General features: G+C 54.0%; 4 protein-coding genes across 15 annotated transcripts; 2 read left to right on the top strand and 2 right to left on the bottom strand.

Moving 5' to 3' along the window:
* Positions 1-2,490: 2,490 nt before the first annotated feature.
* Positions 2,491-3,571, bottom strand: LOC309827849 (lymphocyte antigen 6 complex locus protein G5b-like; the record flags this gene model as incomplete). Its single annotated transcript, XM_082662729.1, has 3 exons — positions 2,491-2,894; positions 3,181-3,309; positions 3,448-3,571. 3 exons carry the CDS (start codon positions 3,569-3,571, stop codon positions 2,491-2,493), a joined length of 657 nt encoding a protein of 218 aa, XP_082518855.1.
* Positions 3,572-4,341: 770 nt separating this feature from the next.
* CSNK2B (casein kinase 2 beta) lies at positions 4,342-8,394 on the bottom strand. 2 transcript variants are annotated; one of them, XM_082663046.1, is made up of 7 exons: positions 8,277-8,394; positions 7,588-7,670; positions 6,758-6,860; positions 6,086-6,201; positions 5,562-5,637; positions 5,225-5,414; positions 4,342-4,571 (listed from the first exon to the last, which is right to left on the bottom strand). In XM_082663046.1, the coding sequence occupies exons 2-7, from the start codon at positions 7,657-7,659 to the stop codon at positions 4,481-4,483; spliced, it is 648 nt and encodes a 215-aa protein (XP_082519172.1). In that variant the 5' UTR covers positions 7,660-7,670; positions 8,277-8,394; the 3' UTR covers positions 4,342-4,480. The 2 variants fall into 2 exon arrangements, with proteins under 2 accessions (XP_082519172.1, XP_082519173.1); XM_082663047.1 differs by lacking the exon at positions 8,277-8,394 and adding an exon at positions 7,915-7,968.
* A 261-nt stretch (positions 8,395-8,655) lies between these two features.
* Positions 8,656-12,060, top strand: GPANK1 (G-patch domain and ankyrin repeats 1). Of its 11 annotated transcripts, none has more exons than XM_082663044.1 (5): positions 8,656-8,933; positions 9,109-9,156; positions 9,549-9,701; positions 9,976-10,689; positions 11,446-12,060. In XM_082663044.1, the coding sequence occupies exons 4-5, from the start codon at positions 10,079-10,081 to the stop codon at positions 11,888-11,890; spliced, it is 1,056 nt and encodes a 351-aa protein (XP_082519170.1). In that variant the 5' UTR covers positions 8,656-8,933; positions 9,109-9,156; positions 9,549-9,701; positions 9,976-10,078; the 3' UTR covers positions 11,891-12,060. The 11 variants fall into 11 exon arrangements, with proteins under 11 accessions (XP_082519170.1, XP_082519166.1, XP_082519169.1 ...); XM_082663040.1 differs by having other exon boundaries at positions 9,544-9,701; XM_082663043.1 differs by having other exon boundaries at positions 9,109-9,168.
* Positions 12,061-13,160: 1,100 nt separating this feature from the next.
* LOC309828922 (uncharacterized protein C6orf47) lies at positions 13,161-15,537 on the top strand. The gene has a single exon (XM_082664579.1). The coding sequence runs from the start codon at positions 13,962-13,964 to the stop codon at positions 14,853-14,855; it is 894 nt and encodes a 297-aa protein (XP_082520705.1). The 5' UTR covers positions 13,161-13,961; the 3' UTR covers positions 14,856-15,537.
* The last annotated feature ends 10 nt before the right edge of the window (positions 15,538-15,547 follow it).

Raw genomic sequence — 15,547 nt, 5'->3', positions numbered from 1 at the left:
AAAGTCCCCAGCTGTTCCTCCAAAATAAATAGGTGTGCAAACTGTTTGATTTGTCTCTCTCTTCTGGTGGATGTGGAGGCTGAGGGAGGTGGTACTGCCTGAGTGCCCCGTCAGGGGCAGGTAAGTGGCTCCCAGCTCTGCGGAGCTCTGCTCCTGCCCTGCCCCACTGTCTCTGATTCAGCTCTCAGCACAAAGAGGTGAAGAGGAACTGCAAGCCCTCCTATGTTGAAGACCAGAAGGGTGGTGGACATCCTCAGAAGTGCTGTCAGACCCAGAGCTGGATGGGGACTGGTAGGGAGGTTCATGGGGGTGTGTTGGTAGGAGTGGAGCTGTAAGAGAACCAGTCCCAGGGAGGAGAGGGTGGGGAAGGAGCTCTGTGAAGAGATGCAAGGCCTAGTGGCCTCTCTGACCCCAGGCTCAACTTCCCTTTTCAAGGACCATGGTTAAGTTACTCCTCAGTTTCGGGCCTTGGGTTTCTCATCCTCTGAGGCTGTCTTCCAGTTTGACTTGCTGGAGCTGTGTAAACCTGGGCCCTTGACTTATGCTGAAGTCAGAGGTCACGGGGTAAAGTGGGGCGGCAAGAGAGGGACACAGTGGCTTGTACCTCTCTTTGTACCTCCAACTGCTTCCTGACCTAGAAACAAATGGTTTCTCCCACCAGAGCACAAGCCATTAAAGGGGCCACAAAAATCTATTAACATACATGCAAAATGTTGTGTAGGAAGAGTGTATGCTGTGATGTCGTTTCTATCAAGCACACAGACAAAATTCAGGACAGTGGCTACCCCTGAATTTTAGGAGGGTCTAGGAGGGTGCATGAAGGCAGCTTTGGGTGCTGATAAAAGCCTTTATGCTAACTCAGGGAGTGGTAACACAGGTGTGTAGTTTACAAAAACCCACCTTATGGTGCGCAAACATCTGTATGGCCAAAAAGGTTTAAAACTAAATAGACCAAAATCTGTGTGTATGTTTGCCTCTAAGGCGTGTCTATTTTTGAGTCCATTAACTTCTATCTCTGTGCACACGTTGACACACATTCTCTCAATCCTGAGGCACTATCCCTACTTGACAGGTGACCAAAATTCGGCACAGAGACCAACTTACTTAAGTGGCAGAAGAGCTGGGATTGGGCCTCCCAGCCACAGAGCTGCACTACTTTTCAGAAAAAAGTTTCATAATCCCAGCACTGGGTTGTGAGATTCAGAAGGGTGGACACCTGGCTGTACTCATCTGCAAGTCTTGCTGCTTAATACTGGGCCTGGCTCAGAGCAGTGTGTCCAGTGTTTATTGAATGTATGGGGAAGGTTGCTTTCTGCATGCTTGCGGTTTTTCAAAATGAAAGACCCTACCACTGCAGCCCCACCTGTGTGCTCTCTGTACTCTCCCACCCCCTCCACCTAGGCCCTCACAGAGGGGGTCCTGGCTCCCAGGATCCTGAAAAGAACTGAGAATAGGCAGGAACGCAGGTGCCTCAGCTCCAGGTTAACTCTGAGATGCAGACCTGGGCCCTCTGGTTTGCTCTTGAGTTTTCATGGTTGAGTATTTCCTCCTTTCTTATGTGGAAAAACCTGACATCACCCAGGTTTAACTTTCTAGGTTTTGTAGGGTATGTTTAAGGCTGGCAGGAGTCACAATCCTCATACTTTGATCTCTAGCTGAGCAGAGGGTGGGATGGATGTGGGCTCTTTGCGGCAGGCCATGAGGAACCACAAAGGCCAAGTGGAGTGGGCAGGGCTCTGCAACCCTGTTTGAACCCCACACCCAGTTAACTTTCTTTAACCTGTTTACACCTGCCCACACCTGAGCCTGACCCCATAAACAATGTGACACAGACTTAGCCCAGTTTGTTTATTGTGGAGGGAAACTGGAGAATGTGGAGCAGAGGACAGATCTTCTCCTCTCCCTGGGATTCTGTGCAAGTGGGTGTCAGGACTCAGGGACGTGAAGTGGGGCTGTGGAAGTCAAAGATGGGGACAAGAGATGAGAAAAGGAAGCAGGAGACCAGGCGGGAGTGAGGGTGGTGGAGACAGTGAGGTAGGAACACCAGAGTGCCCAGTCAGGAAATCTGCACAAAGTCCGCCTCTCACCCGTCTTGATGCAAGGTCAGTCTGGCACAAGGTTTTAGAGACAAGTGTAGGGGTGGAAATAGCCAGATTGAGAGGGGATCAGGAAGATGGGGGGTGGGGGGGGATGATCCCACTCAGATGATAGGAAAGGGATGAGGAAACCACTGTGCCTTTCCCAGGTCAGCCTAGGCAGAATTCACATTTGAGATTATTTTCTAGGTGGACGAAGGGCACTGGGTGCAGTGCCAACTGCTTTTTGGGGAGGAAACTAAACCAAAACCATATAGACGATGGAAGTACAAAGGAAAGGAAGACTGAGAACTCACAGACCAGAAAGTGTGAGTGTTCTGAGAGGGCAGTACATGATGCTGGGGTGTCAGGGGAGAGACGCTGGACCAGAGTGAAATCTGGGAAGGGTAAGACGTCACAGCCTAGCCCAGGGAAGAACCAAAAGTCCTGAATTGTTGAGGAACCAGTATATGCGGCGCAGGTCAGCAATGGACAAACTCAGATTCAGGGGCAGGACAGCCAGGGGGTCCAGGCCTTCAGAAGGCTCCTTCTCAGCATGGAAGCTGGGTAGGGGCAGTGAGAGGTTCAGGGCTTGGCAGAACCACTGGATCTGGGACTCAGACAGGGGCAGGGCCAGGGACCCCTCAGGGGCCTCAGGGACAGAGCTCTGGAGCTGGGGGCTGTACCAGGAGTTGCAGTAATCATACTGGCAGCACTGGGAGTAGTACCAGTACTCTGGGAGGTAGGTGGGGTGTTTTTCTTGGCACCGGTAAGACTTGTGCTGTCCACAGCCCCGGATTAAGAAGCGAACCTTGGTATCTGGAAGAGAGGGGACAGCTAACAACCACTGCTGCCTCCCATAGTCCCCAAACCTGGCACCCCTTTCACAGACTCCGCGATCCCTCACCCAGACCCAATTCCTATCCCAGACTCCATCAGAAGGCGCCAGAAAAATTAGCTTAACTGGCTCCACAGAAGCCCAGACCCCTCCCCCTCCAGGATCCTCCATCTCCTTAGACCTCAGGCCCCAAGCAGCCTTCATGTACAAGAGGAGACCAAGCCATGGGCTGCCCTACCAGTAGCCCCTTCCTAGGACTTGACTCACTATGAAAGATGCTGATCCCCACGCATGGGCATGAGCTGCTGATCGTGCACTTCTCTGAGCCTAAAACGCATCCTATAGTAGGATCTTCTAAGAGGCAGAGGTGGCAGGTCCGGACTTCAGCAACAAGAGCTGGGGAAGTGGAAGACAGGAGAAATGGCCGTGTTGGCTCACTCCAAGTTCCCTGCCCTGCAGGGAGCCCGCTCATCCAGAGCCATCCCCTCCCTGGACTCAGTCACCCCTCCTTCCCTGCCCCCGTGTCCCACTTACCCTTTCCCACTGTGAAGCCCATCATGACCAGCACACCTACAAACATATAGGCCTTCATCATGGAATTCTGGGGAGAGGGGAAGCCCCTCAGGGGTGCTCTGAAACCCCACCTTCCTGTGACCATGCTCCTTAAGCCTGAACTGCAGGCTAGTTTTGACAGGCAGTCTGAGCAGGAGCTACCGCAGGTACAGAGCTATATTCCTGACTGGAGGAGGAAGCTATTAACTTGGCAGGAGGGACATGTCCTCACCCACCAGGTCTGGTTCCTGAATGTGGGAGCAGTAGCCCAGACAGGGGCAATACCTGGGCCCCAATCCAGCAGTCTACCTTTGTCCTGCGTGCCTTTCAAGGGTGCATGGATGTTTCCTTCTCTGGTACCATCTGCTATCCTTCCCACACAATAGGGTCAGTCCCTATTGTTCTGGGAGAAACCTTAGCCAGGAAGCCAGTGCCCCCCATCCTTCTGAGATGCGCATGTCTCAGCTCCCCAGCAGGGGGCAGGCAGACACCACACAACAGCAGTTCTGGACCCTGCCCCTCCTTTCCCCACCCCTTACAGTTGTTTATTTTGGGACCACTTTCCCTGTAAAACCCAAACTCAAAGTGTTGTTGACTGCACTCCCTAGAGTATAAACAGACGACCACAGGTGGCCCAAAAAGAATATTTCTCTAATCTTTGAAATTTGATTTTTGAGTCTTTTGTGATCTTTGCACATCCCCACACCCAATTCTACAACTCCACTTTCCTACTAAAAACATCACCCAAATCCACTGGGCACAAATCTGTGCTGGATTTCAAGCTGAGGAGGGGGGGCGGGGCCAGGAGAGCTCCTGGGGTTCAGCACACCATTACCCTCCCTTCCCCAACCCCAAGCACCAGCAAATCAGCCCACGGCCTTTTCTTCCACTTTATTTCATATTCCCACCACAATAATGACTCCTTTAATTTAAACTAAAAACCATAGAGGGTTCATGAAAGGGTGGCAGCAAAGGAATGAAAGTGTCAAAGACTGGGGACAGGTGGGGTGGGGAATCAGCGAATCGTCTTGACTGGACTCTTGAAGTTGCTGGCCGCTTGGAGCTGCAGCTGGTAGGCCATCGGATGGATCTTGAAACCGTAGAGCCTGGGTCAGGGCAGAGGTCAGAGAGGCAGCAGCGTGAGCCCCATCCTGGCCCTGCCTGTGGCCAGCATTCCTGCCTCCCCACCCCAGCTCCTTCATGGGCCTGCTCAGTACTGAAGGGCAGAGGTTCCCAAACTTCTTCTCTCAAGAATATTTGGAAATTTATTTTAAATATCCATTAAAACTCAAATTCTAGGACGTACACGTGTGTACACACGCACAAGCACACACGTCAGTACTTGTTTCAATATAAAGCTGAACTTTCCTTCTCTACACAAGAGTAAAAATGATACTCCAGGAAGATAAACCACACTTGAACCGTGGCTCTGAGGATTTCCTGGCAGAAGGTTGAACACCCAAGAAGACAACAAGGTTAGCTACTGTTTAAATGTTGCTTCAAGTGACAAACATTACTTTAAGCGATTCATACATTTAAAAACACACTGTCAGGCATGTCACCATCCCCACTTCATGGATAACGGAACTGAGGCATAGATGATCACACAACTTTCCCAAGGTCACTCAGCAGGGAAAAGCCCTGGCTTTGGGAGAAGTAGGTGTCAAGAACAGACCATGCCCTGTCCTTGTCCTCCCTTCTTTCTGGGGGACCCCGGCCCTTTCCTTTGACCCTTGGTGACTCTGTCCCTGCTCCCCACCTGGGCACAAACTGGTTGGCGGGCCTCTTGGGCCGGTACTCGGGGTGCACCATGAAGAGCATGTGAGGGAAACCGGTGCCGAAGTAGGCGCCATCCGTGTGGTGGTGCCTCGATGACTTGGGTGTGTACACGTCCATGCACTTGGGGCAGTAGAGCTTCACCATGGCCTCACCTGGGATGTCCGAAAGGCCTGGGAGACAGCCAGACTCAGCAGGCCAGGTAACCCAAGCCTGCCCAACCTCCCTCCTGGACTCAGGCCCCAACTTGCTGAGCCCCAACTCCTTCCCAGTGGACCTGCCATTTTATGTGGCCCTTCTTTCCCTTTTCCAACACTCACCGATGGGAAGCATTGGCTGGTTCTCACAGTACACACGGGGACAGTAGCCAAAGTCTCCCTGCTGGTACTTTTCCAACTGCAGTGAATAAAATGGAAGGGGTTGCTGGATAGGTATGAAGAGAAGAGACAACCCCCTCCTCAGCCCAACCCACGTCACTCTGTCCCCAACTCCTCCTGTCTCTCGCTGTCCAGAGGCCCCTTTTCTGGCTCAGATGGGCCCTCAAGACTCCTCTGCTTCCCTTCCTCCAGTTAGGCAGGCTGCAGACCATCAGAGCCATTCGCTGCTTATTCTCTGAGGAAGAGGCGGTCTACAACTTCCTGCCCAAGGTCACATCTCCCTCCCTGAAAACACCCCCTTTATCACACCCTCAATCAGGTTTTAATCCCTAAGCCTAGGTTCTGGGGTTTACTTCCCTCTTCTAAGCTAGATTCCTTGACAAGGTTGAAACAAGTGACTTCTTGCTGCAGGAAACTGTTTCCCTTGTTGCCTGCGAAGGAGCCAAGTGGGAGTAGAGAGGCCTCACCATCTGGGCGATGCCACGGTTGGTGAGGATATAGCGGGCGTGGATCAATCCATAGAGCATTTCAGCTGCCTGCTCAATCAGGTCACTCTGGTTGGGGTTGTCTTCCAGCTCCTCATCTGAAACATGGCCCAACCAAATGCAACCACTTGTCTTACAGCTATTTTGGGTGCCCTGCCCACCCCCAGGGGCTGCTGGTTACTCAGTTAGCCCAGCACCCAACTCTGAGCCTCACCACACCCATGGCCTGGGCATTTGACCCAGAAACCTGGGCCTCTGACCCTTCCACCAACCCAAGGCAGCTCTGCCTTCTTTCCATCCCTCTCAGCCTCTGCTCCCTTCTCTCCCTCGATACATAAACGCAAAGATGTCTCCACAGAAAACAAAACTCTAGCCTGGAAGGTGCAAGGCAGGGAAAAGCAGCAGAAAATAAGACTCATGGAAAAATGGGCATTATGGAATAGCGCTAAGTTAACAGGATCAGAGTATGGGAATGAGTGGTGTTAAGTCACAAAACTAAGCAAGAGTGAGGTAGGGAATCAAAATGAAGTAGAAGACTTTGGGTTAAGGGGGTCAGAGAACCAAAAGGAAATTTAGAAATTCAAGAAGCAGATAAACAGGATTTGAAAAGGAAAAAAAGCATACACACACAAAACAACCCTGAGGGTGTCTCACCAGGCTCCAGGTCCAAGATCATGTCTAAAGCTTGTCGATAGTGAGGCACCTGCTCATTGAGTCCAGTGAGATTGAATTTGTCCTGGATATAATCTTCATCCACCTGTCGGGACATGAAGTCAAAAGGAAACCCACAACAGAATCCTCAGCTTTGACCTGGGCAAGTTGCTCCAACTGGTGCCTTATCCTCAACACAACTGCTTCTGTTCCCTTTGTTCCACACTCCCAACTCAGCAGAAGTACCTGAGTCTCTCTCCCCAGCTCACATGTACCGCCCACCCATAGAAGCTTCGGATTTTCTTTTCCAAGGATAAACAGGTACAGCAAACCCCGTCTTAGAGAGACATTCCTTTCATGATCCTTGTTCCTATTCCTGCTTCCCATCTCAGTTTTGGCCTCTCCTTAGGGCCAGCTGGCTCTCTGAGGAAGGTGGAGGCTCAACAGCTTGGATTCTGATGGCAGTTACAATCCCTTATGTTAACACACAGCTTTGCACGTTACAGAACGCTTTAGTAGGAACTATTTTAGTCCTAACAGCCACAAAAGATAGGTACTACCACTACCAGTATCACTGTGGTAATAAAAAAGAAAATACACAGGTTGACGTGTCCAACGTTATACTGCTGGAGAATGTCAGGGCTGACTTGGGGCCCCAGTCTTGCCCCTTCACCACAAGTTAGTGAGGGAGTTACTAAGGGGACTCTTCCTTGACGAGAAAGAGTTTTTACGTAAGCCTGTGAAAGAAGTGTGTGGAAGCTGAATATGTGGGAGAATTTTTTATTTAGCCAGATTATATGTGGAGATGGATAGGGGGTTTGAGAAGAACTCACTTCACAGAAGAATTCATTGCCACGAAGTCCACAGAACCAGGAAATCCAGGACACCTCCTCTGAGCTGCTCATCTTCACGTAAGCTAAAGAAAGAGGAGCGTAAGGGTAAGCTCTCCCTCCCTGCCTCTGATATCCTCCCTCCTTCCACACTTTGCCCTCCAACCATGGAAGAATTTGGGGCAACCCTTTCTTAAAGGATCCGAACCTGGAGCACGTCTCTCTAGCTCCTCTTATTCACATCTCGGCCCCTTTTCTCTGAGACTAGATAAATTCTTTGGGGTCCCACCACTTGTGAGAAACCGACAGGTCTTGACCCACTAGTCCTACCCACATCCCTGACGCTCCCGAAGGCCAGGCCCCTCTCTCCTCCGCGTCAACTCCGGCAGGGCCCGCGGCTCAGGCTCCCTACCCGCGCAGGTCTCCGCGTGTTCCCGGCCCCATTCCCAAGCGTTCCGAAGTTTATCCTTTCCAAGCAAGAGCCGAGCCCCTCCTTTTCTCATGGCCTGGGGGTGGCCCTCAGGTTCCTTTCATGGGAGTCCCCACATCCCGCCTCCACCCTTTTGGCCACCTCTCCCTCCCTCGGTGCCGGACCAGGTCACTTCCTTCCCCACCCCCATATCAAGGCGGGGAGACCCCATGTGCCGCGCCCAGGGACAGGGGACACGGCGCGGGGACGACCCCAGACTCACCGACTGGACGGGGACTGGGACCGGGGGACGGGGGGGGAAAGGGGAGTTTCTGCTTCCAAGGAACCGCGGGGACCGCTGCAACGTAGGGCGCGGACAAGACCGCGGTAGGCGAAGTGGGGTGGGGGGGGAGTGGAAATTGGGGAGGGTGGGGAAGAGGGCAACGCGCAAGTGCTTAGCGTTGGGAGCCGCGATGGACGCCGGGAAATGGAGTCCCCGGTAGGGAGAAACTGGCGAAACTAGGGAAAGCCGAACTACGAATCCCAGGATGACCCGCGCACGACCCTGGTGTCGCGAGGCTCCTGAGGGAGACGCTCGGGGGCGGGGCGCAGCAAGGGGCGGCTAGGCTCAACCGGAAGCGGAAAGTCAGTATCGCGTCTGGGCCAGGGAGCCTGGGGAATATAGTCGTGTGATTCCCGGAACCGTGGGGTCGAGAAGGGTGGGGAGAGGAACACGGTTGCCGGTGTCGTTTCCTGCCGCTCCCCTCGCACAGCGAGCCTCAGGCCCCGGCGCGGCTACGCTTCCCAGGGCATTGACCTCATCCGTTCCAGCCAGTCTGGTCCTTATCGCCTGTCGGGCTCCTTGCCCGAGTCAGCCCGCCAAGGAGACCCCCGAAGGGGCCCATACTTCACCCCGGGGTTTGGGCTCCGGAGGCGGGAGGTGAGGCCGGGCTCCGGAGGCGGGAGGTGAGGCCGGGTTCCGTGCTGACGGACCTGGGTAGGGTGTACTGGGCTGAACTGAACGGCGACAGAACCAGGACTGCCCCGTGCGCTAACCTGAGGTGGCGACAGCCATTCTGCTGCTTGTTCCCTTGTACTTCTGCATTTCCTCTTAGGGCTTGAACGGCGCTGCTGCAGGCGCTAAGTGTGACCTTCGAACCCAGGTCAGAGTAATGGTGAGGGGCTGTGAGACGTTATTTCTTTTCACGGTTTCTGGGCATTCTCCACCTCAGGGCCTTTCTTAAGCCCGAGAATGGTTTCCCAGGGACAGAAAATGAGCTCGGAGCGGGGGCCACCTTGAGGGAGGCGAAGGGTATTGTGGGGGCGTTATGTAAAAGCAGCACACCAACCGACGGATCCTTCTCGGTCCTCGCGCTACTTGGGCACGTGCTGCGTTGCGGTATGCTACTGGAACGATTCCAAGGCGGGAAACAGCCCCGGCGCTTGCGCGCGCCTGCGCCCTCGAGTAATTGTCCCCCTCAAGCCACGCATGCGTCTTTGTATCGTGTGACTCTGTCGATTCCTTTGCTTAGAGTAGTGTCATTTTGCAGTACAGAAGCTACGAAACAACACAGACTGGAACCTCTCCCTTAAATCTGCTTCCTGCTTCCGGAGAAGTGTCAAGTCTGTTTTTGTTTGAGAAGACGTTAGTTACCCGAAATAGGATCGAGGACGATTTAAAGAGCCAGGCTGATTGTTTTTCTTAACGGTATGTCTTACGCGGTGGTAAAGTAGCCTCAGAGAGGCTATTATTTATTGTTGATGAGGATGGGAGTGGGGGCGGAGCGCAGGACCTCTGGGCAGCTGTCTTATGGAGACTTCTTTGTTAACCTTTACTAAGGGGCATGGTCTGTTACTGTAGGATTTCCTGTTTTTCCACATGATCTATGGTCCTCAGGCCCTGCAGGGTCCTAGGTTGTGGGGTCACTTTTGGGTTAGGAGGGGATTTTTGACGCTAAGGATACTTTTCCTTTTCCCAGCAGGTGTCTGGAGGTGGCTCTGGTCACTGCAGGACCACCAGGGGCTTGGCTTCCTCGTCTCATCCTCCCCCTGCCTAGTCTCATTTTCCCAGATCTCCCAAAAGCCATGTCCAGGGCCACCCTCATTAACTTTACCCGAGCCACTGACCCCAGTGATCTCTGGAAAGATGGGCAATTGCAGTCACAGCCTGAAGAGCTGAAGCCCACCCTGGATGGGGCTGCAGCCCGGGCTTTCTACGAAGCCTTGACTGGGGATCAGAGCAGCACTCGTGAACCCCAGAGGGCTCAGCCTGAGTCTGCCAGTAAGAGAAAGAGGAAGAGAAGAAGAATGATGAAGGAAGCTGCAGCAGGAGTATCAGGAGGACATGGACAAAGGAGATCCCTTGGGGCAGAGGACAAGATGACCCACCGGATACTGAGGGCAGCCCAGGAGGGGGATGTGGCAAAACTAAAAAGACTGTTGGATCCCCATGAGGCAGGGGGAGCTGGGGGGAATATCAACGCTCGAGATGCTTTCTGGTGGACCCCCCTGATGTGTGCGGCCCGAGCAGGCCAGGGGGCAGCTGTGCGCTATCTCCTGGGCCGTGGGGCTGCCTGGGTGGGGGTCTGCGAGCTGGGTGGCAGGGATGCTGCTCAGCTGGCGGAAGAAGCGGGCTTCCCTGAGGTGGCCCGCATGGTCAGAGAGGGCCCCAGAGAGACGAGGAGTCCAGAGAACCGGTGAGGGGAAGCCTTATCTTCTGTTGTGTTCTTTCCTTCCTAGCTACTCCACACTAGAGGCCCCAGAACAGAGCTGGAGGGTTGGTTCTCTCCCCTGTCCTCTAGTGTAGGCTAGTAAGGCAGTCTGGTTACGGACATGAGCTCCCTGGGTTTATTTTTTTGTATTTAAAAAATTTATGTATTTATTTAGTTTTTAATTTTGTATTTTATTTTTTTATTGACGCATAGTTCATGTATAATACTATATAAATTACAGCTATACAGTATTAGTGATTCACAATTTTTAAAGGTTACAGTCCATTTAAAGTCATTATAAAATGTTTGCTATATTCCCGTGTTTACCCACTCCCTGGGTTTAAATCCTGACTACTTACTTGGGCGAGCAACCTAATGTCCATGTGCATCAGTTTCCTCATCTAAGAAATGGGGCAATAAGAGCACCTTTCTCAAAGCGTTGTTAGTAGTAAATGGGTTAATATATGTAAAGTGCTAGAACAATGCTTGTAGCATAATGAGCACTATACAAACATTAACTATAGTAATTATTATTAATCCTCCCTCACCCAAGAGCCTTGTGAGGCCTTTTAACCTTCTCTTCTCCCAGCTATTCCCCTTTGGGTCCCTCGTTGCTAAGTGGGGAGGAAGGCAATTTGTTCCTCAGCAGAAATACTGGAAGGACCCTGTCCCACCCTGCCACCCACCTCTGAGGCCTAAACCCTTGCGCTGCCCTTAACCCTTTCTTTTTTTTCTCTGCAGGTCCCGATCCTCCTCCCCCCAGTACTGTGAGGCTTGTGATGCCCACTTCCAAGACTCTAACCACCGTACCTCCACTGCTCACCTGCTGTCATTGTCCCAGGATCTCCAGCCCCGCAACCTGCGCCTTGGGGTGCCTACCTCCAGCCCAGGCTTCAGGCTACTGCTGAGGGGGGGCTGGGAGCCTGGAATGGGGCTGGGACCCCGGGGCGAGGGCCGTGCCAGTCCCATCCCCACTGTCCTCAAGAGGGACCAGGAAGGATTAGGCTACAGATCAGCACCCCAACCCCGAGTTACACATTTCCCAGCTCGGGATACACGGGCAGTGGCTGGGAGGGAGAGAGCCCCTAGGGTGACCACACTGAACTGGAAGGAGGAGAGAAGGCAGGAGGAGAAGGACAGGGCCTGGGAGCGGGATCTGAGGACATACATGAACCTTGAGTTCTGACTTGGCAAGTTCTGACCCTGGTCTGCTGCTGAAGTCTGAACTTGGGCCTCTGACCTAGGCACTTGGGCTTCTACTTCCTGGGGCCTGCCCAGGTTCCAGACCTTCAGGTTTTGATCAGTGGACTCTGCCTGTGGGAGAAAAGAGGCTGAGAGTTGAGAAATAAATCAAGCTTTTCCCCCTCTTTGGTGTTTTATTCACTTTTCTGGAAGCTGTTGCAGGGAAGCCAAACAGGCTGGGGGCCACATGAAATTCTACCTGAGCCAGAAGAGGCAGCAGCTCTGCTAGGTGGTATGATAGGGTCACCTCCCTGCCAGTCTGGTTCGCTCCTAGTCCCAGCCGCTGCCCAGAGTGCCCCACCTATTTTTTCAATCCCTGAACCAGGAATTGCCCATCTCTATGCAAGTCTAACTTCCCTCAGAAGGCATCCCCTGCCCACTCCATCCCTTGCCCACTCAATTCAATCATTGATTTCACAAACAAAGTTCATATACTATGTGCTAAGAATAGGGAGTAAGAGACTTTCCCAGTCTTCAGGTTGCTCACAGCTGGAGGAGACAGGATGTGATCAAATACAATGCATGGTGATAGAGGAGGTCAGGGAAGGCTCAGAGGTGATGAGAGTGGGTAGGGTCTTGCAGGAAGAGGCCAGTGTGATAGGAGGGCCTAAGATTATGCAGCCTGTAGGCTATTAGCTGAAACTGGGACCAGAACTCTGGCCTCCCAAATATACACTTTAAGCCAAGGTTGTTCATTTTGATACCTGAAAACTCCTGAGGGCAGGAAGCACATCCTATTTGTCTACACTTGCCCTTCCCACACTTCGTCTCCCGCGCCTCCCTTGTGCTGCTCATACTAGGTGCCAGGCACATGAAGCGCTCACTGTCGTCAAATCCAAGAGGTAAAATACGTGCATGGAGGAGCAAGGAAGGGCTACTCAAGTCCCAAGCCTCCTCTCAGCTTTCTTTTCCGGAAAATCCTTTCATGAAATCATAAACAAGAAAAGGGGACTAAAGGGGGCGGGCGAGTTTAAGGGAACACTGGCGTCACGGGGGCTCTAGACGACGAAAAGGGAAAGCTGGGTTTACATTCAGGCGTTGGGTCCCCGTGATCTTGACTCTGCGCCCCGCGGTACGGCCAGGTGCGCACTGATGGCGCGCACAAGCAGCGCGGGCGCGGGGCGGTGGTGGATCGGCAGGGTCCGCCCCGCGAGCTGCGGGCCCCGCCTCCGCCTGTCCCTCTAGTCCCGGTGCAGCTGCTTCCGGGCTCTGCGGCTCCGGGCGGATCCGCGAGGCCGCGGCCCGGACGCTGGGCCCGGGAGGGGCTGCAGCGCCTGGACGCCTGGCTCCCCAGGCAGGCCCGCGCTTTGCCTGGCAACCGGGATCTCCGAGGACATCTCCGGCCTGACCTCGCGGAGACCGAGTCTCAGCTGCGTGCTCAGGGGCCGGTGGGGCCACTTTATAGGGTTCATAGCCCTCTGAATCAAGGGACGAACGTTGCTGGCTGGAGTTTGCCGGATACCTCTTCCCTCACTCACCTAACAAGAGACTTCTTCCTGAGCTGCCTTAGGGCAGCAGTTCAGGACTCTCCCGCTCCGGAGCACCTAGGACCCAGGGCCACCTTCCTTCCTTCCTTCCTTCTTGGGAGAACCTCCTCCCCAGTTGCTGGGGCACCTTGGGACGTAGGCTTGGTGAGTGAAACTTGGGGTGCTGCCTGCTGGGAAAGAAACCTGGAAAACAGGGAGGACACTGTGGGGGTGACCCAGGCTTCGTCAGATCCTGAGACTTTTGGAATCTTGTGTGCTGGGTGGTGGTGGTGAATGAACTTGGATGTGCCTTCCTTTACCTCAAAACTGTAAAGGAAACAAGCCGCTTGACACACTTGAGGCTGCATGACCATCCAGGGAAGTGGGGAGCCACTTCTGAATTCAGAGTAGGACTCACCAGCAGATACCTGTTCTTCTGAGCCTGAACAGACTGTGGCTTCTGAGGAAACCCTCAGCCCCCAAACCTGAGAGTCTAAGCAGTGCCAGGAAGCAGCCCCAGAATTTGGGGGCTCATTACACACCCCAACCATGTTCCTGCGACAGCTTGGTGGCTGGCTACCTCGCCCCTGGGGCCGCTGGAAATCAACGAGGCCTGACCTGCCCGCCCCAGAACCCAGACGGATGGACAGCTCCTCTGAGAATTCAGGGAGTGACTGGGACAGTGCCCCAGAAACCATGGGAGATCTGGGGCCTCCCAAGACCAAGGACTCAGGTGCACAGAGGAGCTCTGGGGCTGCTCCAGAACCAAGCAGGGAGTCCCAAGTTGAGCAACTGGGGTGCAAAAAAATGGATTCTCTCAAGTGGGACGAGACTGTCTCTAGCACTCAAGAGTCTGGGAGATTGGAGGCTGGAGAGACCATTCTCAAACCAGGATGGGATCCTGTGGACTCAGGTGGCACCAAGAAGCCTGGTGTGTCCCCTGAAGAGGGACTGAGCCCCCCTGGGCTTGAAGCCCCAGCGGAGAAGCCTGGCCAGCGTCAGAAGCTGCTGGGCTGGCTGCGGGGGGAAACAGGTGGGGGAGCAGGGGCTCCCTACCAGTACCTGGGGGACCCAGAGGAGTGTCTGCAGATCTCCACCAACCTGACCCTGCACCTGCTGGAGCTCCTGGCCTCAGCCCTGCTAGGGCTGTGCTCAAGGCCCTTGCGGGCAGCCTTGGACGCGTTGGGCCTGCGTGGACCGCTGGGCCTCTGGCTGCATGGGCTACTGTCCTTCCTGGCTGCCCTGCATGGGCTCCATGCCGTGCTGAGCCTACTTACCGCTCACCCCCTGCACTTTGCCTGCCTCTTTGGTCTTCTACAGGCCCTGGTGCTGGCTGTCAGCCTCCGGGAGCCCAGTGGGGATGGGGAGGCCACTGACTTGGAGGGCGAGAAGTTGGGGAGGGAGGGTGAGGAGCAGAGGGGAGACCCAGGAAAGAGGCTGTGACCACGGGGTGGGGTGTGGCCCAGCGTCCCACCCTCAGTGGGTTGGGAGCAAGGGTGAAGATAGTGTGGGGGCACGATCCACATTGTAAGCACAGGGACCTCAGGGATGGGGCAGAAACCCCAGAGTACGAGGGCACAGAGGCCCCGCCCCCCTTCACACACAGGAGAGCTGTTTAGGGTGTCTGTGTGTTTATGGACAGTGGGGGCATTGGCCTTGAATTCACCAGCTGTTGTTAATTTTTGCTTTTACATTTCTCCCACTTCCAGTTTTTTTTTTTTCCCACCTCCGCTTTTTAAAAACCAAAAAAAAAAAAAAAAAAAGTGTGGTGGTGGAGAATAAAGACTAAAGGGTCTTCTCTACCTTTCAAAACTCTCCAGGGGTGGAGGAGACTAGAGGCAAGACAGACAGACCTCTGGGTGGGGTGAGAGGGTGGTTCAGAGACTCAAGGGATCCTGTGGATCCTGGGATCTGTGCTATCTGGGAAAGAGTAGCACTGCTAGGTGGGTGGATTGGGGGTCTGGATGGGGTTCCCACAGGTGATGGGGAGCCTGCAGGGGGGATCTGGGTGTTCCTAGCAGCCAGAGGGAGTGGGGATGGTGCTGGCAGTGTTGGCAGGAGGGCCAGCTCAGAAGGGCTGGCAGCTCATAGGCAGTATGGGGAGCACTGGAGTTTGCAGACCCCACTGGGGGGTT

The sequence above is a fragment of the Grampus griseus genome, assembly GCF_964374135.1.
Source record: "Grampus griseus genome assembly, chromosome: 10".
Lineage (NCBI taxonomy): Eukaryota > Metazoa > Chordata > Mammalia > Artiodactyla > Delphinidae > Grampus > Grampus griseus.
Note: the sequence above shows the minus strand (reverse complement) of the source record. Positions and strands in the feature narration are given on the sequence as shown.

Excerpts from the sequence above, each read along its gene's own strand:
- LOC309828922 (XM_082664579.1), top strand. The coding sequence starts at position 13,962 with ATGTTCCTGCGACAGCTTGGTGGCTGGCTACCTCGCCCCTGGGGCCGC.
- CSNK2B (XM_082663046.1), bottom strand. The coding sequence starts at position 7,659 with ATGAGCAGCTCAGAGGAGGTGTCCTGGATTTCCTGGTTCTGTGGACTT. Across the intron at positions 6,202-6,757 it reads GATCTTGGACCTGGAGCCTG|ATGAGGAGCTGGAAGACAAC; the intron begins GTGAGACACCCT and ends GCCATGTTTCAG. Across the intron at positions 5,638-6,085 it reads ACCGTGGCATCGCCCAGATG|TTGGAAAAGTACCAGCAGGG; the intron begins GTGAGGCCTCTC and ends TATTCACTGCAG.
- GPANK1 (XM_082663036.1), top strand. The coding sequence starts at position 10,079 with ATGTCCAGGGCCACCCTCATTAACTTTACCCGAGCCACTGACCCCAGT. Across the intron at positions 10,690-11,445 it reads ACGAGGAGTCCAGAGAACCG|GTCCCGATCCTCCTCCCCCC; the intron begins GTGAGGGGAAGC and ends TTTTCTCTGCAG.